The sequence below is a fragment of the Brassica rapa genome, chromosome A09 (assembly GCF_000309985.2).
Source record: "Brassica rapa cultivar Chiifu-401-42 chromosome A09, CAAS_Brap_v3.01, whole genome shotgun sequence".
In the NCBI taxonomy this organism is placed as follows: Eukaryota; Viridiplantae; Streptophyta; class Magnoliopsida; order Brassicales; family Brassicaceae; genus Brassica; species Brassica rapa.
In genome coordinates this window covers 23,641,505-23,667,568 of record NC_024803.2, presented here as the reverse complement: position 1 = coordinate 23,667,568, position 26,064 = coordinate 23,641,505, and the positions used below count along the sequence as shown (strand labels likewise).

Below are 26,064 nucleotides of genomic sequence, written 5' to 3'. Positions count from 1 at the left end.
CGACCGAGCTTGGCTCGAGCTCGGTCGCTACGTAGCGACCGAGCGGGACGGACGCTCGGTCGCTACGTAGCGACCGAGCCTGGCTCGAACTCGGTCGCTACGTAGCGACCGAGCAGGACGGACGCTCGGTCGCGATGTAGCGACCGAGCTTGGCTCGAGCTCGGTCGCTACTTAGTGACCGAGCAGGACGGACCCTCGGTCGCTACTTAGCGACCGAGCAGTGTGCATGCTTGGTCGCTGCATAGCGATCGTGCTTGGCTTGTCCGTGGTCCGATTGCTATACTCGAGCTCGTCCGTGGCTGGTTTTAGATACGTGTCTGTTGCCTTTGGGACAGCCGGTATTTGATTCGATCGAGATTTGAACACGATTTTACCGAGAGATTCTTCGTAAAGATTTCTTTACGAAGATTACTTTTCGTAAAAACGTTCATGCCGATTTTTACGAACTTTCAGACATTGATTTCATCGTGACCGATTTTGAGCCTAACAGTATTCTCCAGCTGGACTTCTATTTCTACAAAAAATCAAAATTCTGACTAACTTCAGTCAAATTCAAAAGTAACCTGTTTATCCGTAGAAGTCTTCTCTGTGAATTTCGAAAAAAATTTAATTTCAAAAGTAAGTCAATATTTACAAAGAAAGACTTCCGAAGATGTTTTCTGTATAGTAGACTTCTTAAGAAGTCTTCATTCGTAAATTTACAATTGCAAAAATGACCTAAATAGAAGACTTCTTTTGAGGTCTACACAGAGTAGACTTCTTTTGAAGTCTTCCGTGGATGACTTCAAAAGAAGTCTTCCGTGGATGACTTCAAAAAAAGTCTTCTACGTAAATCTTTATTAAACTTCAAATTTATCCAAAATTTAAATGAATTTTTAATATCTTCTTGCTAATTCATGTTTATTAATCAATATTGAGACTACTAAGTCGAACTTATAACTTAATTAGTGATAATTATGAAGTTACAAACATTGATATTTAATAATGTTTATAGCTAAACGGAAAAGTCTTCTATAAGTCTTCCTCATAGCTTATGAAGTCTTCTCTGATGATTTTGTTTTATTAAGTTGATGTTCTGTGTTTGTGTTGTCTTCCTCATAAGATACAATTTTTAACTTCCATAAGATTTAAAATTTTAACTTTCACTTAAAATTCAATTTTGATCTTTTGTGAATTTGACTAAGGTTTCTTGAGAAGTCTTCTTTCTTAGTTTTAGCTAATTTTACCAAGTTTTTGTGTTGTTGTGTTTTGTTATGTGTGGGTAGAATTATCAAAATATTTTTTATTATGTTGCATCAATAACTTTAATGAAGTCAAGTACTTTTGGCAAAACATGAACATATTTACCATTCTTTTGATTAACATCTCTTAAAGTTTACAAAATAATTCACAACTAAAATATTACACATACAAATCATTAAAAGACCATAAACAAAATTATTACATAGCTAGATATTATTCCTCAACATAGATAAGCTTAGACTCCACTTCACATCATCTCTTTGTACCACTTTGGGCTGAAGACTTTGGAAGACTTTCTGAAAACTTCGTGGGAAGTCTTCTAGCATAAAATACATTAGAAGATTTCCCAAGAAGTCTTCCGAGAGTCTTCCAAGAATTATCCCAGAAGTCTTCCAAAATCTGTCTCAGATCTGAAAAATCTACTTATTCAAAAGCATTCAAATGATTTCATAATAGAGAAGACTTCAAAAATAAATTTTTAGATAATAAACAAAACAGTCACATTAGGTTGGATTTATAATTTTTTTAGAATCTATTATATAAAACACACAAAATACATATCTAAAATTTATACCACTTTAGGCAGAAGAATTTGGAAGACTTCCTGAAAACTTTGTGGGAAGTCTTCTAGCATAAAATGAATTAGAAGACTTTCTAAGAAGTCTTCCGAAAGTCTTCTAAGAGTCTTCTGAGAAGTCTTTCAAAGTCTTTCAAATCTGGAAAAACCTGCAAATTCAAAAACATTCAAATGACTTCAAAACAGAGAAAAACTTCAAAAATAAAAATTTTATGCTTACAAAATAAACAAAACAGTCACCTATGTTGAATCTATAGCTTTTTAGAATCTAATATATAAACACACACATAAATTCATATCAAACTTTTAGAGATGTACCTTTGAAAGAGTGAAAGATAAGAATCATGTAATGAAAAACCTGTAAAAAGAAGATAAATTAGTAAGAAGACATAAGAAAAAGTGAGAAATGGATATACAGTTTGGTGTTTTGATGTTCAAAGAGATTATAGAGAGGTTGGAGAGTTCTAGGGTGTGAAACATTACATTTTTGTTGCAGTCATTTGAGAGGAAGAAAGAAAATGTGTAAATTTTCTTTATATATGGAGACAAAAATTCAAATTAGGTTAAATATTTTTGACCCAGAAGACTTCTGGAAGACTCATGGAAGACTTATGTAAGACTTATGAAAGACTTATGGAAGACTTTGATTTAGGCGGAAAACCTAAATTATTCCAAAATTTAGGTAGGAACCCTACATTTTACTTAAATTTAGGTGGGATGTGTCGAAAGACTTCTTTTTAAGTTTTCTGTGAGTCTTCTAAACCCTAAAATCAAATAACTATGCAAAAAAAAAACCTTTTTAAACTTAAAAAATTTAGAAAGTGTTTAAATCAAATTATTAGATAGTTACTAAACATATGTAGGTCAATTTGAAAAAGGAAAAACAAATGAAGATAAGATTTCAAATCTAACGCTAAAGATACTAACAATACTATAACATATGTTACGAAACCCTAAACCAATGACTCATGAACCAATCTACATTCACTCATCTATGTTGAAAATAATTCAATTTCACATAAACTAAATTTACAACATTGAAAAATGTTTATTATTACATGATTTCAAATTTTAACCCATGAAAATACTTTTTATAAAAAATTAAATTATTTTAAAGATCTAATCCATGAGAAGACTTTCTCTGGAAGACTTCTAGAAGACTTCTGGAAGACTCCTGTAAGACTTTGATTTAGGCAGAAAACCTAAATTATTCAAAAATTTAGGCAGAAACCATAAATTCTACTAAATTTAGGCGGGATGGTATCTGAAGACTTATTTTTAAGTCTTCTGTGAGTCTTCCAGACCCTAAAATCAATTAAGTATGCAAAAAACACTTTCTTAAACTTAAAAAAAAAACTTAGAAAGTGTTTAAATCAAGTTATTAGATAGTTACTAAACATATATGGGTCAATTTGAAAAAGAAAAAAATGAAGGTAAGATTTCAGAATCTAATCCTAAGGATACATATAATATTATAACATATGTTACCAAACCCTAAACCAGTGACTCATGAGCTAATATACATTCACTCATCTATGTTGAAAATAATTCAATTTCAGATGAACTAAATTTACATCATTGAGAAATGTTTATTATTACATGATTTCAATTTTTTACCCATCAAAATATTTTTTATAAAATTATAAAATTATTTTTAAAATCTACTAAACTAGAAGACTTACAAATAAGTCTTCTCTAGCGAAAGGTTATAATGGTAAAACTGAATATATAATTTTTGTTTGTTAATAAGGGGATTGTTGTAATTTTACTGAACTTTTGAGTTACTCTTAGATTTGATTGAATTTGGAGTACACTTCTGTATTCAAAATCAAGTTTTGAATCATTTTTGGTAAATTCTCCTTAATAAAGAGTTGTAAGTCCAAGAAGAAGAGATATTTTAAAGCCAGAAGGGGAAAATCTTTTGAGTAAGACTTTGGAAAAGAATAGACATACAATGTTGTCGTCGCGGAACCTCTCGCCAGCTTCATGTCCTCCAAAAAGTCTTTCTCGTTTCTTAATTATTATGTAAAGTTTAAAATAATTTATTTTGAAAATACATTATGTTTTAGTTGAAGACTTAATAGTACAAGTAATTCAGTTGTTAAGCTGACCCTTGAAAAGCACGATTTCTCCATCAACCATTTCATTTTTTTTCATTCTTAATCTTTACGGATACCAAGTGATGACTACATTTTCCCTTAATAACAATAAGCGAATGATCGACTTAGTTTTTAATATTTTTAATATATATATATTCTTTTACTACGTTTAGTGTGTATAAATGTTCCTTCCCAACACAGAATCACCGTTCAAGAAACCCTGTCGTATTGGGACCAAAATTTTAATGTGGAGTTTGACAATTTTAAAAGTCGATAGATTTTTAAAAACCATGTAGATTTAACAAATATTGTATCAACTTTATCAAATAATTTTTATTGATTGTTATTGACTATCAAATATTTATATATAGATATCTTTCTCAAGAAAAAAAAATCCTTCTAAGGTAATATATAAGTTATTTATAACTTTTTCGAAATTGTTTGATGTAAAACATATATATAACACATTGCTACCTTTCTTTGATAAAATATATATATTGACAAATAATAGATTTTCTCAATATCTTTCTGATGGTGCTTTAGGACTGATGTCAATGAGGAACATTTTATTTTTATTTTTTTAAAACTCAACTGATTAACACACTATAAATGTCAAAATCCCAAATTTCCAAACAGTTTATATTTTGCTTAAGGAGTAGACCATCTCAAATGATGTTTTTATCTTCGACTTTCGGATGTTTCAATTTCACAATAAAGAAAACAAGAACATTGCCATCATCTTTTCCTTTTAGATTACATAATTAAGAAACACATTCAAAAACTAACGAAAATAGACGAGGAAAAACAACTTCATAATGTAAAAGATAATTCTCAAAATTGATATACGGTGTCATCGTTGATGTCTGAATGAAAGATGAAAATAGATGAGTGGAAGATGTTTGTATGTGGGTATGTTTTTATTACATGGATTTTTCAAATCTTGTGAATAAACATGATATTTTCCAAATCTAGACTTATGAGCAAAAATATAGAGAATTTACATTCCAATAACCATAGAATTTAATAGAGTTACAAAATCAATGAAACCTAAACTTTTTGAATAACAAGAATTTGAATGAAATTTAAAAATTCTCAAACCTATAACAATATATTTTAATAAGATTTTAAAATTCATAAACCAATAACCATGGAATCTTAAAATTTTATAAGTCATCTAGAATTTGGTTACCATTGACCTCCCCTAACTTTTATGTCCTTTGTTTTTTCATTCACTGTTATCTAGTACTTCTTCTTTCTTCTGTTTCAGTTTAATTATCGTTGTAAAATAAAAAAATTGTTTTAAAATAAGTGTCGCTTTAGAATTTCAATGAAATTTTATTAACAATATTTTCTTATTTATTTTTCTATTAATTGAAATATGGTTAGATATATAACTAATGATGTATTTTTTCTTAGAAATATGCAAAATTAAATATTTTCTTAATTTGTGTGAATAAACTTAAAACGACAATTAAAATGAAACATATGAAGTATGGTCGTCCACTTACTCATACGTATGGAGATAAGTTTGTATAATAGGTTTACATGAGTTGCAAATCTTTTTTTGGTGCAAATATTAAAATTCATATCATTTTTTGAGTTTTTACGATGCTGCATTAGCAACTTATTACAGAGAAAAGGAAAGAAAGAAACCCTACAACAAAGCAACAAAGGAAAGCTAACTATGTATAAGCTGCAAATCTTATTAGACGAAAAGGAAAAAGGATAAAAATACATGTATGATCTCACTTAAAGCAACGAATGATTTAATAAAAATAAAAACAAACAATGACTTGTGTAAGACGATATAACCGAGCTTTTACTTTATCAATATTTTCAACTAGAAGAACATAAATTATTCATAGCATATGAAGCACATTAGGAAAACTTCGGACAAAACAACAGACGTCGGGACAAATTTTTGGAGAGTAAATTTCCTAAGCAACCGCGTGAGAATTATATATTTTCTTTTATTTTTCGATTTTTTCTTTTAATTTAACCTGACAAAGATAATGTTCTTTTGAACTAAAACAAAGAAGATTTTGTAACTGAATCTAGGAGATTGTATTCGACCGAGAGTTTCTGATGATTTGTATTAAAATAACAAATTCATTATTATTCAAACGAAGATTTTGAAAAACATTTTAAAATTCAGTGTTATTGAACTTGTCATTTCATAAAACACTCTGAAATCCAATGTTATCGTACAAAATTTAAGTTAAAGATTTAGGAATGTTTCAAAATGTTTTTAGTGTGTTTGAGAGGTGTTTCTTAGTTATAAAATAAAAATTCGAATCTCATGATTTTAGATGAGATTCTAGAATTATTTAACAAAACTCACACTAAATTCAAATACTCACCTAAAATCATCTAAAAATTTAGTAAAATCAAATCATTATAAATTTCAAATTAACGTTATGAATTTCTTAAAAACTAAAATTACAAAAAAAAATCCTACGATTTTTTAGATTTACGCAAATGTGGAAAAGTGTTTATATATGCTTTTTGTATTCATGGTTTATATTTCTTCTACTTTTTGGGTCAAATTCATGGTTAATACGTCTGAGTCTTTTTCTCTTTCATCTTTCTGGAAATAGGATTAGTTTGATATGTTATCCATGTCAAATAGTTCATTTCTGTACCAAAGAGCTTTTATTCAGATTTGTTTGTTACATATGATAGTAGTAAACAACCAAACTAAACTGAAATTCAACTTAATATGAAATGCATGTAAATTCTTTTGTTATTCTTGCATATTGTCTAACCAATTAATGGTGCTCCAATGGTTGAATTGTCAATTTTTGGAGTGTACGCATGTAACTCCCTGTTCCCGAGATTCACAATTTTTCAAAAGTTTGGCACCATAATTTATCTTTTTACAACTCTTCAAACAAACCCGTAAAAGTGAGTGGTGAATAATTATATTACCCAGTGAAACAGTTTTGTGTAGCCTTTTCTTGATAAATTAATATATGAATAAACGTAAAATTAGTAAATACTACTTGTACACCATCTTATGTTTAAATAATAAAATAGTTGTTTGATGAATAAAAAACAGTAGCTGTAGACAACAATACAAAACAACTTCAGTTAAAAAAAAAAAAGTACAAAACAATTTCACTATTACATAATTTTCAATTTTACCTCTATTCGGCAGACCTAACAGTGGATACATTTATCTCTCCACTCTGCGGATTCTAATCTACCGCACACAGACAACTCATAATCTGATCCTCAACAACATTTATTAGATCAGTTCATACCAATCATCTAGTTCATTCTGGTCATTATCATAATCAATACCATTATTCAATCCATCAAATCAACACAAATTAGTCCATTTTGATTTTCTTAACAATATGGACATTTTTGTGCACCATACAACATAGATCTATCAACATAACATCATTTAAGGAAGCCAAAAAATCATAATACAACACCATACAATATAAAGAATCAAGAGACGAAAACCAGTTTTTAAAACCGCCTCACCTGGATTGGAGATGAACAATATTTTGTTCCAAAATAGATGCATATCTAAAGAATATATACAAATACGAAGACAAAGACGGCGAATAATAAACTAAGAGACGAAAATTGGTTGTGACGCCGCCATTATAATGAGCGAAAATATTGGAATGGTCAGCAAGCGTCGAAGGCGGATGGCGGTGGTCAGCAACATGATACGGTGGCAGCTCGACTAGCTTAGGCAGCTTGGTTTCTTGATGGCTTAGGTGCTTGGGATTTGTGTAGGGATTCACTAAATTTTGTTTGATAGGGAAAAAAATTGAAAATTTATATTTATAGGGAATAATCAAAAAATCATATGTTTAAACTTTGCATGCTCTTAGCCTAGTTAGTTTTTCCTTAAAACAAGGAGAAAATGGGTCTTGAGTTAGGATAGTAACAACTTCTCCATGTTGATATGATTTTTCCAAATTTAAAATTCCTTAAATTTCAAACAATACCATCCAAAGCCAAGAAGAAAAGTGCAACAATCCACTGGTTCTCGTAAATAATTTGATTCGCTGATCCTTACTATTATCCAAACATTCTCTTGGATCTCATATTTTTCTCATCAAACCAAGACCATCTATGTCTTCATTGTAGTCTAAAACTCAGCATTCTTATATGTGACTGATACGTTGAAACATACATCTGACTGGGGCTTTGTAGAGTCAACTCGTCCCTCTAACAGAGTTGCGCTAATCGACACATAACACATTGTGAAATCAGACATCTGTTGTGACATTCCAACCGATGCCACCACATTCATCCTCTCAAAATCACAAAAAACCATGTACCACAATGTTAGCGTTAACTTACAAACTAGATTACTAACTCAAAAAGTTTCTCATCCTTAGATGTCATGCATCTCATATGAAAATTTCAAATCCTTGGCACTTGTCAGCATAACCATGTGACAGTCATGTACTTACTCGGCCTCTCATTAATCAGTTCCTCTTTTTCAACGATTTCGTCAATTATTTATTGCCAAGATCCTAGCTCTCCTCTCACTTTGATACAACCTGAGGGGTCCACCATGGTCTCCCACAAAAAACCCGTATAGGGACATTTCTATGCTTGAGTGGTGGTTGTTGTCATACTCTGATAAAATTAGTGGTAGATACATGCTTTACTTACACAACCCAACACACATGCCACATATGTTAATCACCATATCTCTAGCAATCCAACAAAAAATCACATTATTATCATATCTCATTTCCATGTTTGCACATGTAAATCTTGCAGTAATCCACTATGGATTCATTGCTCCAGTTTTATCGACTAACATGTTTAAACTTTGTGCACATGTGTTAATCACCATGTCTCTAGCAATCCAACAAAAAATCACATAGTTATCATATCTTATTTTCATGTTTGTACATATAAATCTTGCAGTAATCCACTATGGATTCACTGCCCCCACTTTTATCGACTAACATGTTTAAACATTGAAATCCATGTAATAACATCCTTCTTCATCCTGATCTTTGATAATTCCTTAACAAATTTTTACACATCTTTTTGTTGTCCTGATGTATGAAATATTGTTACTAGTAAGATTTTTCCAAGATCTTATCCTTCAGATCTTCATCGTCCGAAACACTCACTCAGTTTCTGAATGAAGCATGTAAGAAGTCTATTTGATCCAAAACATTCAGTCCATGGTTGTCCTCTCTCATAGTAATGGCACACACGTGCACCTTCCAATGTTACAACAAGTTTCAGTTGCGTTTGTGTATGCCAAGGTATTCCAGACCAAGATAGTACTAATACTCGCATTTGAGTCAGCTGCTCAAACCTTTTGGTGAAAGTTTCAGATATCACATGACCCAAGAATCCACTTCTTGCTAATCCATGTGAATTTGAAAACTCACGTCCTTCTCCTTTACACATTACATGTTCCCCTCTAAAGTGAGCTACTTGACTGGATGAATATTATCTCTCCAATGAGTTTTTAGCTCATTCTTGAACTCAACCATCTCTGTGGGTGCCAACCGATATGGTGCCTTTGATACAAGCACATGCCCAGGTTCCTTCTTATCGAAAAAGCATTATCTCGACTTTGTAAAGGTCTTTGCAATGGTTTGAATACGTCTTTATACTCAGATAGTACTGGAATGGGATCTGATCTCATAGCTTTCACTTTTAAGAACACATCATCCCTCTTCCCAGTTGTGACTCTTCTACCTGCAACATCAACATAATAAAGTCCATGTTAGTCCTTATTCCACCAAAGACTCTCTTCCCCTTCTGTCGAGGAATCTGGACACGTTTCCTGGCATAATCCATTAGTGTCTCGTGTTTGTCAACAAATTTGTCTCTAATATCTCCTTAAATTAGCTCAACTTCAATATCATCATGTTTCCTGGTGAGTTCACAACCTCACGCTGCGAGCATCACTATCACTGAATCTACCTCTGAACAGTTATATATCCTTTCCATATTGGCACACCACTGAATTCTGAAACCTCTTTTGAACATTCATACAAATCTAAACTGTAACTTATGTAGCTCTACTTTGCAAAATAAAAGATTGAATGGTTATAAGATAATCTACTACCTAAAGGAACAAAGGATCGTTTGGAGTTGTCATGGTGATGCCCTAACTCTGAGATTTTCATAAAATATCTCATGTATATAACTTTTGCAAATGCTTTTGGAAACTGAATATAAAACATCCTATCAACTAGTACCCACCTACCCGGATAGTACTGGGAAGGTTTAACCTCTGCTCTGATACCAATTGTATCACCCCGTCCTCCAGATTCAAAATTCTCAAAGGTTCAGCACCACCAAAATTATACTCCTATAATTCCTCGAACAAACCTGCAAAAAAGAGGGGTGAGTAATTATATTACCCAGTGAGACAACTCCGACTAGTCTATCCGCATGAGCCACTATAAAACTCAATGCATAACAAGAACTGGTTAGCTGCAAAGAACTTTTCACAACAACTTCACCATAACATAATCATTAGTCTAGAAACACCAACTACCATACATACACACAATGGATATAACCACGCGTTCACTTGGTAAACCTAACACACCCATCAGTGCCACATTCTAACCACAATTGATACAATCACACCTATACAAGACAGATCTAATGGATACAACCACGCAGCCACTCGGAGGACGCTGATCTACTGTGCACATAAATTGCATAGTCCCATCCTCAACAACATTCGTTATCTCGGTTCATACCATTAATCTAAGAAAAAAAATTCTTTCAGTTCATTGTCACGGTCAATATTTTGATTCAGTCCATCCAATCAACAAGAATCAATATGTTTTAATACATTACAATTATGGGAGTTCATAGGCGACATACTACATGGATTTATAAACCTAACAATATTCAAGGAAGCAAAACAATCGTAATATAACACCAATCAAGATACATAATTAAGAGAAGAGAATCAGCTTTCAGAACTGCCTCGCCTAGATTGGAGATAACGATATTTGGATCAGAAAGAGATGAAGACCTGACGAATATATCTGAATACAAAAACGACGAATAATTAACCAAGTGATGAGACTACTGACACAGCCACGACGAAGTGAGATGGACCGAAGCAATCGGTGAGCGTTGGAGCCAGATGGTGGCGGTCGACGAGCATCTGAGATGAACATAAGCGGTCGACGACCTTCGGTCGGCTAGGAGTCCAGCAGCGGCTTGACTAGGGTTTGGGTGGATTGGGTTCTGATAGCTCGGGTGTTAGAATCTTTGTAGGGCTTTGCTAGAGTTTATCTTATTGGGAAAAAAAAGATTTGTATGTATAGTAAAGGAGGAGAAAATTATAGATTTAACTCTAATGAATTTTAAATTTAGTTGGCTTTCCGCTAAAAACAAAGAGAAATTTGACTTTTGATTAGGGATGTTATAGTATGGGTTCCAATGGTTTGGATTTTAATCCAAATTTTGAGTATATTCATTAACAAATCAGTAACTAAGTATTTGATGTATGTGTAATAAATGGAAGTTGAACACGTTTGGAGAGCTTGCTGCACTAACTTTACTCTGACCAAACATTTCAATTATAAAAGCTGAAATGTACTATTAGGGAAACATCTTAAATTCTATGCGGCCATGGAATATGTAAATCAAATCACGTATGTGTTAGGCTGCTTTGTCCCTGGTTTGTGTGACTTCAAATAAACACTCGGCTTTAGCTAGGATGATCGACCATACTAACCGGTTTTTATACATACCACACATTTTTGGTTCAATTTTTTTTACAACGAACGATTATTTTATTAATCAAACTTGAGGTACTCTGGGTAACCAGACTGGAATGGAACAATCAATAAAACAAAGTTCTCTATAAAAAAATCTCGTAGTTCTAATTAAAGAATCATAAATTTTATTATGCGGTCTTGGATTGTAAGAGATCTTGAAGTTCAGAAAATACAGCTGGAAAGTCTTTATCACTTCCAATTCTGTTGCGAAGTTCGACCACGCATGAGGATCCTTTATCATTCAATCATGTCCTTTCAATCCGTCCAAAAAATCTGATATGTTAAATGTTGGAGCATGCTTTCCATAGCCCATCGTAGTGCTTCTAATTCTGTAGGCAAAGCAGCTTCTCGCTGTCTTAAGTTCCTCGTCCCCATAAGTTGAATCTTTCCCACGCTACAATTAGTTGTAACTCTATATCTGTCGACAACCGGGCATTCAATTGAAAACGCACTTTATCAGTTTTTTCTTGAAAAATTCTATTTATATATTTTTTTTTGGAATAAAATGCCTACAATTTTTTTGAAAAAATTAACTTCATCTTTTTAATATATAAAATGTTTTCGGTGTGTTTTTTTTTACACAATATACATTGTTTTCAAAATTCAATGAAAAAGTTAATTAGTTTATATTATTTAATTAAAATTTAAAAATAAAAATTTAAAATATGATATCATTGAATGTTTTTATTTAATTAAGTGTCATATACCAAATACTTTTTCTTGATAAGAGTATAAAACAAAAGATGTCGTTTTGAATATAAAACAAAAATATATAATATACACATTTTAACCAAATAAATATATCAAAATAAAAAGAGTATAAAATATAGACATAAGAAAATCCAGAATTATTTTATTAATTTCAAAAGTAAAAATCATATGCAAATACATCTTGGAATTAGACAAAAAAATACATCTTGGAAACCGATGTATTTTTCTTATAGTCTTAAAAATGAACAGCCACCAAAAATTAAAAAAATCGCAAGGTTATGGACGAGAAATTATCTTTGTATTCTGCACTAGACAGTCCAAGTTCATTTGAAAAGCTTTAGTTTGTGCTTCTCTTGATAGGCCAACATGGGTTTATCTTATTCATTTCCAATAATAAGAATAATAATAGTGTGAACAGAGATATTCATCTTGAAGTTGAAGCCACGTACCAAATACGAAATTCGAGTAGTGTATATACATGGTTAGTACGTAGATAAGATGCAGATAGAAGAAGCCATGCATTAGGGGACAAAACAATAATCGTCGCCTTGCGTGCATAGGAAAGCTTCCTTTAGTCCAACCAGGCAATTCTTTGTTTTAATTTGGCTTTCAAATCTTTGTTGACCAAACCTACTATTATTACTGGACTTTTTGTTAAATATAATTATTACTAAACTACTTAATAAGTTCAACTTGTTTTTACCATTACCAACTCGGTTTAATAGTTCCTAAATACATAATTTCGTTTGTTAAATTGGGAATATTTAATTTTCGTCTATATAGAAACCAACAAACTCCCATGAACAATTGTAACTTTAATTCCCGAAATAATGGCTCATGCCGAGAAACAAATATGAGTTTGAACGTAATTTTAAAAGTCCCACGAATCTTGCAACGTTTTTATGTCTTCGTCGCTTTATGCTAAATTACTTCAGCAACGAGTTGATTAGTTTTCCTAATTCTGATCAGAGTGAGTATATTCAGGAAGCAAAAGTATAATTAACCTTGTTCGCATCCACCTTGTTCTTTCCACGCTCTCCTTGTTTTCTCTTATGAATGCTTTTGGACTGGGTAAGCAAAAGCAAATGAATGTAATTATTTGTACAGTATTATTTAAAAACAGGAACAAATCAAGTCTAGTTTTTATTATATAAAAATCGGTGCATTCTTACAATTTAAATCGTATACGAAAGCAAAAAAAACCCACTACATTTTTCGTAAATGATGAAACTCAATCTCTAATATTGAAATAAATTTATCCACTAGAGATTATAGTCTAGACCACACCAATATACCGTCATGTATTGTTGGTCGAATGATAAGATAGTAAAGCGAGTACCTAAATTCTTCCGCAACATCTTCGTCGATACCCATATACACTGCACATATGTTATATATATAGTGAACAACTATAAACTATATATATAATATAATATGCATACTAGTTAAGTCATATTTGTACAAGATAGATTGAAATTAATTCACATATGAGGGCTGACTAAATATGTATTGATTGACATTCCTACACGAAATATATATAGCTTATCTAATCCATCTAATTACGAAGAAGATTATTTTATGTAGATATATGATTTTACCATTTGATCAAAACAAAAACAAAAAAAAGATATGATTTTTACCAAACCCCAGAGACGACAATGAATTACCACAAGGTAGACACTTCACGGATATTCTGCCCCATATCACCACACATAAATCTCGGTAAGGTTTTGGAATGTCGTTTTTGGAATGAACGATTTGGAATGTTTATATAATACATTTATTTTGAAAAACTAGTGAAGCTATTTTATTCTTCTACTATTCTGATGAGTAATGATTTGATTATATGCCTGTTATCAACAAATTTCCCATAGATATAATCCACAACATTTTTCTTTTCTTCAGAATGCATGAAACTACATCAGTTCATAGTGTACGTATTGACTTCGTCTCTACTAGGAGTAGAATTTTCCGCATTATAAAGAAACAGCGACTTAGATTTTGTCTGAGAAAATGGTTAATATAAATACCAAAAAAAAAACATTTGTCAAACAAAAATACATTAAAGAAAATCAAGTGTTATGGACGAAGAAATAATATATTTAAATTTATCATCAATCTTCCACGAAATTGTATATAAATACCAAGTCCTAACCTCAGGCTTGGTAGTCGTGCAAGAGAGATAAGACAATATAATCAGAGAGACACGATGGGGAGATCGCCTTGTTGCGATGAGAATGGTCTAAAGAAAGGGCCATGGACTCCTGAAGAAGATCAAAAGCTTATTGATTACATTCATAAACATGGCCATGGAAGCTGGAGAGCCCTTCCAAAGCTCGCAGGTCTCTTCCTTTTCCTATTCTCTTAATTCACCTCATCGGTCTATAAAAGCTCGTTTATTTAAATTTGTATGTATAAATATTTCGATGGTTTTGAAACCCTTATCTTTCTCTTTTCAGATTTAAACCGATGTGGAAAGAGTTGTAGACTAAGGTGGACAAATTACTTGAGACCTGATATCAAAAGAGGAAAGTTTTCCGCAGAAGAAGAGCAAACAATCCTCCATCTCCATTCTATTCTCGGGAATAAGTAAGTAGTATTTTCAACATATTTAGTACTTTTTGGTTATAAAACTTTGAAGGAATTCTTTATCTACGATATGTATGTGACATCGATGGAAAACACAAATATAGCATTATCATAAACTCTTGAAAAATTAGATAATAATTTTTATTTTATTTTCACAAAAATACTTCTGAGGAAAATGATCAAAAAAAATTTCATTAAAGTGTAAATATACACTCAGACATTTAGGGTTAATTAATCTATACTTATAGTTTACCGTTAAAGGGTGGAAATGCGTGGAGTTTAAAAAATTTTAAAATTAAAAATTTTTAAAATAGTTTCAAAAAATATTTTCAAATTTAAAAAATAAATTGAAAAAGAAAAAAATTGAAGAACTTTCAGAATTTTTTATAAAATTTCGAAATTGAAAACATATAATTCGAAACTATAATTTTTTTATTTTTTTATTTTTATTTCTATATCTATAAAGCAAGAAGTATAAAAGTCTTTTACCAATTTAATGAAACTACTTTTGATTATTTTTCTCTTTCAAGGTTTTTTTTTTGACAAAAACTTAAAAATGAGCTATTTGAAATGATTTCCCTAAACTATAAATGTATTAAAAATTCATATACTTAATTATTTTTATGTATATATAGATGGTCTGCTATTGCAACACATTTGCAAGGACGTACTGATAATGAGATCAAGAACTTTTGGAACACACATCTAAAGAAGAAACTGATCCAAATGGGCATCGATCCTGTGACCCATCAACCAAGAACCGACCTTTTCGCAAGCTTACCTCAGCTCATAGCCTTAGCAAACCTAAAAGACCTCATTGAACAAACATCACAGTTCTCATCCATTCAAGCTGAGGCAGCTCAACTAGCCAAGCTACAATATCTCAATGGTATGCTTAATTCTTCGGCTTCATTATCCAACAACAACAACAATAGCCCCAGTAGTATTCTCGATATCGATCAAAACCATGCCATGAATCTCTTAAACTCTATGGTCTCATGGAATAAAGAACACAACTCGAAATTCAATCCCGCTCTTGAACTTGAGGCTGAAGATCAAAATCAAGGTTTATTTCCAATCGGGTCCATCATTGATTCAACCACCCAACTACTCCAACAACAACAATATCATTTAAACAATAGTCCTATTGAACAACCATCCCAAGGTGACCCACTTCTTGATCATGTCCCTTTCAATCTACAAACATCTTTGAATAGTGAAGATCACTTTATAGACACTTTAGTCAAACATCCAATAGATCAAGATCAAGATCAAGATCATGATGATCCATCTTCATGGATTCTGCCTTCTCTTATAGACAACAGCCCTAAAAATGCTATGTCTTCTCTTCCTTACAACAATCCAACGGATGCGAGCAGCAGCTCAAGCTATGGCGCTGGGGAAGGTGCGTCACTTTATTGGCCTGACTTTTGCTTCGACGAAAGCCTTATCAACGATATTTCTTAATTAGTTTTGGCATATTGTTCTTATAAATTCTGTTATTATATACGCACGTCTAGTTGGATTACGTTTGATCAAGCTGAGTTTCTTCTTAGAAAAATATATTCGTTTGTTGTGTTCGTCGTTTTAGTCTTGTAAGGTGTCGTTCGATTATACATTCCTTTCTGTTTTAATTTTTATGTAATTAGACTTGACATTTGTGTTTTTTTTGTGCGTTTATACACGACATGAAATATATGTTAGATAGAATGTTTGTACACAGTTTTCAATGTGTTATAGTTTTTCTACATATACATTATTTGATGCTAAAAAGCATTTTTACTTTTTATAACCGATTTGTCATATATACATCATGCGAGTGAAACATTTTACTTTCATTTGGTATCTCTCAAAATCGAGGAATAATAAGCTAGGAATCGATAGAGATCCACTAAAATTGATAAGATATACTGAAGGAGAATGTCAACCATGGTTCTTGACTAATGCTTTAACAACAGATGTGATACCGCCTCAAGTCTTACGGTTGTAGAGTCTTTGCTTGGTAGATGGTTCTGGGACTTGTACATCTTTGTACAATGGATGTTGATGAACATGGATTGATGGTGATGGACGGACACAGCTCTTGGGTACAAAAAATATAAGACAAAGAAAATCTTCATTTCATACAAAATTAGAAGCAATTTGATGGACTATGGAGAGCATGTTGCATCATTCAACGTGTCAACGCTTTGGTACGGATTGCAAAGAGGTAATAGCAATCCCTGACTCATGGCCAAGCTTTTCAACGGAGATGAAAGATATTAAAGATCTCAAGAACATGCTCAAAGATTTCAAGATCACATATAATCCCTAGGGGACATAATGGTACTGCAGATCATTTAGTTAAGACAACAAGATCATTTTACAGGAATATTTGTTTTGTTGGTATTCTATTTTGGTATGCTTATTTAGAACATCTCAAGTATGAGTAATATAATGCTTTTTTGTCGTAAAACAATACTATCTTATCTATTACTAGTCAAATCAATATATATCTAGCTATCTATAATAATAAATGAAGTTTCTCTCCCTCCGTATGTAGCCACATCATCAATTGCATAGGGATTTTTTGTGACACCTTGCACATCTTCCACTTTTTTTTTATCGTTAGAAAAAGTTCTGCAGACCCAATTTTTTGTTCAATTTATAACAAAAATGTCTTCTCTTTGAGCTTTTTGCAGTCGTTTTATTCAGAGCCCCAGTTGTTGGGGTCAAAATTGGTCACGGAGAAATCAACGCCGAAAAGTTTCTGAGAAATATTTCCTCTAAAAAGAGAAATCAAAAAACCATGTTTAGAGCTTTGTATAAATCTGAAAAGGTGTTATCGAAGGACGACTTCCGGGAAAAAATAATGAAATGGAAAGAAGGCCAACTATAATTCTCCCAACCATACAAATCACCCGAAGATAGCCAAAACTCGATCTTGACGTGTCCGTCCAGCTCGCCATATGGCGAGTCGGACCGTCCAGTCGCACCTAGCAAACATCTCACACTCTCGTCTCGTCTTCGAGCTTCGGTCACACTGTCTCTCGTTTCATCGCGATTGGAGTTACCGTTGTCTGACTACAAGATTAATTCGAGCTATTCAAAAAAGTGACGTCATACCAAAGGTGATTTCTCGACGAAATCATAAAAACGCTTAAGTCGTAAAACGGTCCGAAAAGGCCTAAAACATGGCCAGAAGCCCACTTACGAATTCAATGAGCGTAAGCCCAAGGATATTATGATGGTCAATTTTAGTTTGCAGGAAATGATAAATGTTAAGTTTGATTTATCGAGTTTCGAGAAAAATGTCAAAGTTTCGAAGGATAATGATGAAGATCGAGAAAAAATAATATTTTCGCGAAGGGATAAACTTGACCTTGGGGAAAAAAGGATAAGCATAAACCAACCCAAGAGGAGTATATAAAGGATTCTAAGGCGAGATGCGCAAGGGAGAGAACTTTTTACATCCAGAGCAAACTTAGAGCAATAGGAAATTTTCCATTTTTGTTATCAAACTGCAACTCAACTAGGTTTTCAAGTCTTAGGTGGTTAGAACTAGGAACTCGCCGACAGCTCTTACGGCCGAGGCTTACCTGTCATAATACTTATACGCAAATTCGGAATAAGACATTTCTTTGCTCTTTTTCGATTTATTCAAGTTATTATGTTTGTATGTTTGCTTGGTCTGATTACTTGACATTTGGCTTAGCAGAAATTCAGGACTTCTGGGAAAGTTAGGTTTGCTTGACTTTCCTAATTTAACAGAAATCGACGGTGTGAATTTTGGTTCCCGCACCAGTGTCTATAGAGCTTCATCATTTTTAAGAATATGAAAAATAGAGCTCAGCCGTGGCTTCCCATCTCTTCAGGTGATTCCTCTGCTGAAGAACTATCTACAAGGCTTTGGTTTTCATTTATATACTCCTTAAATTTGTGCATTTACATGATTTATCCCACTTGTCCACTCTGTAGCATTGAATCGAGCTCTTCATCTTACAAGATAACCAGCGGAAGCTCTCGTATAAATCTATTCGTCTCTCCATGCATTCTATAAATCAATCAATTCTTTGTTCTTTGTTTCCCAGCAATCAGTGGACGATAGATGTTGATGCGCCTCATTCCATGGATCAGTACATGGAACCAGACCAGACTGATGGTCAGACCGTTCAGAACGACTCATCCGAGGTTAGTCTATCCGACCGTTCCGATCAGGACGTCCGAGCCGTGTACCGTCTCGACCTGCTTACATCCGGAATGGAGCTTCGGCTAGATCCACGACCAGATGTCCGACCTAACCGTACCAGAGCTCGTCCTTCCCAACCATCTCGACAAGTTAAAGCCAACAGCCGAGCCAGACTTGACTTGGGTCGTGAGGTTTCCCAAAACGGTCACGACTTCTCTCTCTTGGGCCGTTTGGTGCGTACCAAGTGTCTTGAAGACCGAACCGACAGAATGTCTCTCATGTCCGATGCACTGATGGATTTCTATCACTCAAATTTCTCTAAGGCACGAATCATAAAGCTATCTGAAGACTTAGGCCGCATCAGTGCACTACTCGATCACCCGGCGGACTGTCCAGACCATCCCGCGTTCGTCCAGCTCCTTACAGCGACAGAACCAACTTAGCCGGATGAATCTAGACATCAGCCGAAGGGTCACCTTGACCAGATCTTATCTGAAGAGTTTATTTGACTTTCAACATTCTCAGCAGTCAACATTATTATTTCCTAAGTGTTTTTATTTATGTCTTGCCTTGACCACAAGTAGTATAAATATGTAAACTTTTTCTCATAATCGATCAATCGATTTTCTTTCAAAGTTTATGAGTTTATTTCTTTGTTCTTCGCTTAGAACAGTCTTGTTTCTTATCGAGTGATTCTACAAGTAAACAAATCTTCCCTTGTTGGTCTTGACGTAACATTCCAAACCACAACCGAAGCAGGTAGTATCAGAAGGTCTTTCCGCAACCTTTTGTGTCGCCTTTCAAACCACCCAGTTCTCTCATCTTTGGCGAGTTCATATCCAAAGTTCCGTTGAGTGATCATGTCCGAATCTAGGACATATCAGATGTCACTTCATCCGACAATGATGACGATGGATCGTATCTTTGATGATCAGGTTGCCCAGTTCATTCGTAACCTCCACACACAAAGATTTGTTTCCCTCTCGTCCGCTTTCAAAGTAGAGTATTTGGAGATGGACACATGATTTAAAATCATAAACACAAGATAGTCACCAGCCGCCTCACAAGCCGATCGCATATTTACGTGTTTCTAATTTCGTAAGCTTTGATGAGATTCAGTATAAGTTTCCTCTTATGTGTATATGTTTTTTCTGCTGCTGCACCAATGTCTTCCCCATCTGCTGCACTGAGTATTTTTTTATGGAACAGTTAGAAAACAGTGACACATTTAATAAACATTGCAAGACATTTTAATGGAGTTTTTACGGATAAGTTTTATGTGTCTGGATTTTGAGAGAGAACCACCACATCTTTTACTCTTAGTTTAGAGAAGTATAAGTCTCTCTCTTTTTCCAAACTGTCTATGTATAATTATGTGATCTGTGTCAAAGAAATTGAGTGAGTCAGCTTTTTTTGTATGATTTCGACTAATTTCAGAAACTGATGTGATCAAAGAGAGACGCATTATTTTTCATCATAAACAGCAGGCACAAGTTTAGATTATTTAGACGAAGGGGCTTTTGAAGAGTGGGGATTCACAGTTTTGGATGATGGTGGTTTGTGTTTACAGGTTCCATGTAGATGAAGCTCTAAATAGAGCTGAAGAAGAAAAAGAAGAATATTGTAGCCTAGCTGTAATTCACGTGTGTTAGTTACTAATCTAAACAGAAACGGAAGAAGATATATTCCATGAGTTTAGAATTAGCTTTGATTTGTCATCATATCTTTGCCACGAAGATCAAAAATGGTAAAAGAAAAAATGCTCGAAAGAAACCCAAACAAAGACTAAGTGCTCAACAAGTCTTGCATAAGCCATAAAAACCATGAAATTCATAGTTTACTAAGATTATGGAACTTAATCATGGTTTTTTCAGGCTATCCATGGATAAAGAGATAGCTTTACAATCTTTTGATTTTTAGATGGTTTTCATGAGAAAATCGATGATATGTGTTTCACTTGAAGATGAATGCGAAAAAGATTTCAGGAGAAGAGATTTAGTCTTAGAGAAACATGGGCTGGAGTGTAACTTATAAAAAGCTCAAAAAAGCATTCTTCCAAGAAGACACCAATCTTGACAACTCCGACATCAGTGGCCTACCACAAAGCTTGGATCCCTCGCTATTGCAGGTCTGAATCTTAAAACTTATCCCATCGGAAGTTCTGATTTGGTTTCTTACCCTCTGTTTAATGATCAAATTTTTTTAAATACAATCTGATTTGGTAAATGGATTAAACTTGCAACATCTTTCTCATAGGTGTTTTGATGGTTTTAGCATTTTAGTTATTTAGTTTTTTTGTTTAAAATTGGTCAATATTTGATAAGATATAGAAATACATTCCTGTAATTATGCTCTCATAACTTTTGTATATTGTCTTACCATCTCTGTACATCCCTTACTCTGTATATACTCTGAGCGTATGAGTAATACAAATGATTTAATTCCACATATTCAATATGGTATCAAGAGCCTCTTTAGGTTAACACCATTTTTTTTAACGCCGCCTCTTCTTTCTTTGTATTCATCCTCTCTCAAACTCTGTTTTTCTTTTTTTTTTCATCTCAATGGAATTCGAATCCACAGCTGAAAGAACCTTTGTGTTCAATGCTCAGAACCCACAGAGTACTTTACTTTCTGTGAACATGTCAATCATTACTATGCTCACAAACGAGAACTACCTAATGTGGGGGCGACAAGTTCGGGCTCTGCTTGAAGGGCATGAACTCCACCAGTTCATCGACTCCACTGATAACATTCCACCATTAACGATCATGAATGATGGTGTCTCTGTTCCTAATCCTGCATATGCACCTTGGCGACGTCAGGATCGTCTTCTGTACTCAGCCCTCATTGGCGCAATCTCTCTCAATGTTCAATCTGTAGTCTCGAGTGCAACCACGTCCAAAGAAGTTTGGGATCTCCTAGCAACAACATTCGGCAACCCTACAAGAAGACATCTCCGACAACTAAGGATCCAAATCTGCACATGCTCCAAAAGCACAAAATCCATCAGTGAGTATCTCCGCATCATCAAAGCCAAATCTGATGAACTAGCGTCACTTGGTGCACCAATGGATCAGGAGGATCTCACTGAACAAAATCCTTGCTGGACTGGGTGAAGATTTCAAACCAGAGATTTCAAACTGGAGGAGTACCTTGCTTTGAACTGGTCAATCAAATCCAGTGTTGGGTTGAGCAAAATATGGGTTGAATTATACCCGCTAGATATGGAGTAAGCACCTACAATATTTAGATTTTAGTAACATGTTGTGCAATTAAACATTTTACAAAGTAAGTACTTTTATATACCTTTCCACTCTTTAACAGACCATAACCTGATAACACAAATAATCATTGTGGACATGTTACTCATACTGTAATCATATACTTGTTTAGCATAACGACCCCACAGAGTACACATCATCTTCACATTACTGTAAAATATAAACTTAAGTGAGAAAACAGAATATAGATGTTTAGCTAGCAAATAAAAGAAAAAGATAAAGAAATTAAGCTTACTTCTGGTCACGTAACTCAATCAAGAGCCTCATGTTATCTTTTCCTTTTATCATTCTGTTTTCAAGAGACTCAAAGTTAACTATTTGGCCAATAACATCTACATAACCAAAAAAAATAATCATACACAAATATAAGAAAACCGAAGGAATATTAAACTTAAAATCATTTTTGACTCACCAACCAAACAGCTGTTATCAAGCTTTCCACCAAGAATATCATTGTAATCCGCCAAATACTTCTCGGGAACTTCACTTGGAAAATCATCAGCTTTTCCAACAAAAGTTGTCTGAAAAAAGCCAATTTTGTACGGATGTGTGGTTGTCCGATAATCACCAAAAGCATCGTACACTTTGAATAAATGGACGACCACCGCATCACCCTCAGTTAGCCTGTCTTCATACTTCTTGATGAGCTGTTCACCAACTGAAGCATGAATTCTTGTCACCTGATTGAACATATAAAAGTTATATGAGTTAGACAACTAAATGATAAGAGTGACGTGATAACAGAATAAGGAAGTAGAAATATGAATTAATTGTAAATTTGAGTACATTGTAAAGTAAAAATAAAATAAGAGACAATTCTGAGTTGCAAAAAATTTAGTAACTATATTACTTACTTCTATATCAACGAAAACCATTTCGATGGTGTTTCCGGATTCTTTGTTATAATTTCTCCACAAGCGAAGAATCCTAACTTCAATACGACATGTATCTCTACGCGGTTTTAATTCTCTAACATAAGAAACTCTGCTTTTGGGGGCTAGAACCATTGCCATTGTATTATTAAAAACATTGAGTAAGAGAAATACGTTTGTATTGACATCTCTTAAAGGTATCCTTTATATATACTCTACCTTCCTTTTTTGTGTTATTAGGGGGATATTTTTTTAATAATAAATGACGTTTATGAAATATTTTACATAATAAATAATGAAACAGTTTAAAGAAAGATATTAAAGTTATATATTGTCAAAAAATGACTTGCAATAATTATGAAATCAACTTGCACAAGTAATTCATATTCAGAATAAGGTAAGTTATTAAAAACGAATTAACAAATTTGCATTTAAACAATGTAATAAATATGATATCAAGTTGCGACATTAAATTGTGATTCAAAATAAACTTGCGCAAGTAATCCTAAATTAGGTAAGTTGAACAAATTAGGAACATTAAGGTAATTTACATTTAAACTATCATTGATTAATTAATAAACTTGTGCAAGTAATCCTAAATTAGGTAAGATGAGCAACTTGCGCAAGTAATATAGGCCCGCACCTTCAAAAAAATTTAGGCCTCTACCTAAATTTGTTTGTCTAATTTAGGCCCGTACCTACATTAAGGTAAATCTAGGACCGTTTATATTTTTTCAAGTAATATAGGCCCATACCTAAGTCGTAGTCATGTCCGCGAATTAACTAATGATCCCAACAAAGTGATCCACTAAAATCAGCAGAACAGAAATCAACTTCTACTAAAGTTTAGTTCCCAGGTTTGAGCTCATGGCTTTGCCATTTATAGAAGGTAAATAAACTATAAATAGCAATCCAGGAAGAAAGAAAGAGGAGGAAGTACCTCCAAGTTTCTCATCTGTTTCATGAGTGTTGTTGTTCTGTGTCATCGCTGGGCTTGGACAAAAGAAGATAAAGCTTGGCATAGATGGGAGTGTTGTCATCCGAAGCATCGCCCTCAGTTAGCCTGTCTTCATACTTCTTGATGTTTTCCGCAGGTAAGAAAAAGGAGAATTATGATCTACAATCGTTATCAATCGATTCCTCTAACTGCCCCATGCTTAAGCTATAGTCTTGCTCCCTATTAACTTTGACTCTGTGGAGAAAGAACATCCACCACTCTCCAACCCTTCACATCCAACCCCATCTTGATCATATTGTCCTTGTCCTGGCTCAGATAACTGCTCCATCTAAGAGTGAGCTGCAAGACAAATCATCATTTTAAAATAAAGAACTTTCAAACCAAGCCTTTTATAATGGATTTCAAAGACGTACCTAAAACACCATCAGCCGTTAGCATCTGGGAAGGATCAACACAAAGCATCCTACGGATCAAATCGTGTGATTGAGAAGCATCCCAAGGATCAACCACGGCTCAGCAGAAAACCTCAAATCTGTGGCCCTGACAGCATCAAAAATCTTTGACTTAGTCTTTAACCAAAATGGAGGCACTCCACTGAGAAGAATGTACAAAAAATATATTATCAAAAAATATGTATATACAAAGCCACTGTTGGATTAGAAGCAGCAATGACGCTAAGCAACCGAGCAGAGATTCATATCTACACTCCCGAGTGGTGAAATGAAATAAGTCATATAAACGGAAATGAGTTAAAACGAAATTGATTATAATCCCCCAAATTCAATTAAACCCAAAAACCCTAATCCCCAAATCCAATTAAACGATCTGAGATCAAAACCGTGCAATCGCACAAACATACCCCTATTAAACGATCACGGTTCGACTTCCACGCGGATTACGTGAACTCCAGCGAATTTTTGTCTACCTCCAAATCGTCATAGCAAATCAAAACAGCGCGAGTGTCTACAGAAGGGCGAGGGAGGGACGTGGCGTTGAGGCAGCTCGATGATTGCTGAATCAGAGATATCGAAGATGTACGAAGCGAGTTTGTTCTTGCAAATCTTCGGCGGCTTTAGGTGTCGCAGAAAAAATAGATCGAAGCAAGAGAAAATCGTGTGATAAGAAATCTCCGGCGGCTAAAACAAAAAGTTCGCTGATGTTAAAAAAAAACTAAAAACAATCGACCAATGAAATTAAAAGGATTTCCTTGAGAGTGTTTGTATGATTGCCACATCATGAGAAGTCACAAGTGACTTCTCTTTTAATATAGGGGATGTATTTATTATTTATAATTTTATAATATGTACAAATAGAAAATAAATAATAGTGTACATTGATAAGATTTGTTTTTTGAATGTTTACTCCGCGTAAAGCATGGATTTTAACCTAGTAACTAGATTTTGACCCACGCTTGAAAAGCGCGGATTTGTTTTTGAAATTAAATAATTTCTTTTAATTAAATTTCTATATAAGTTTGTGTATAGGTTTGGGCAGATTTATCCGAAATCGCAACATGGATCATAAGAAAAAAAGAAAAGTAAAATAAAACTGAATATTATAAATAACTAAGTAGATCATATATATATCCAAGACCGAAATTTTAACACCGAACTGAGAATCAAATGGGTACCTGAATTTAAAAATTATCCAAATTATTAGATATTTTAATTTGTACATCCTTTTAAACCTCAAATTATCATATAAAAATTATAAAATGAGTTAAATCTATTGTTTACCGAAAATCTTGGTAAAAATATAAGTATAATTGTTTTGATATTTTGGTTGATAGAAATAACGAAAATGATGTATTAAT

General features: G+C 33.5%; 3 protein-coding genes across 4 annotated transcripts in view; 1 reads left to right on the top strand and 2 right to left on the bottom strand.

Moving 5' to 3' along the window:
* LOC117128145 overlaps positions 1–26,064 on the bottom strand; it is a 734,122-nt gene that overhangs the window by 220,244 nt on the left and 487,814 nt on the right. The gene's annotated exons all lie outside the window — the stretch shown is intronic.
* On the top strand, positions 225–25,987 carry LOC103839996 (transcription factor MYB93). Of its 2 annotated transcripts, XM_033279899.1 has the most exons (4): positions 225–14,722; positions 14,840–14,969; positions 15,605–16,035; positions 16,228–25,987. In XM_033279899.1, exons 1-4 carry the CDS (start codon positions 14,590–14,592, stop codon positions 16,434–16,436), a joined length of 903 nt encoding a protein of 300 aa, XP_033135790.1. In that variant the 5' UTR covers positions 225–14,589; the 3' UTR covers positions 16,437–25,987. The 2 variants fall into 2 exon arrangements, with proteins under 2 accessions (XP_033135790.1, XP_009114725.1); XM_009116477.3 differs by having other exon boundaries at positions 276–14,722; positions 15,605–25,987.
* Positions 22,262–23,434, bottom strand: LOC108869803. The gene is made up of 5 exons (XM_033278426.1): positions 23,276–23,434; positions 22,834–23,101; positions 22,657–22,753; positions 22,447–22,571; positions 22,262–22,377 (listed from the first exon to the last, which is right to left on the bottom strand). Exons 1-5 carry the CDS (start codon positions 23,432–23,434, stop codon positions 22,262–22,264), a joined length of 765 nt encoding a protein of 254 aa, XP_033134317.1.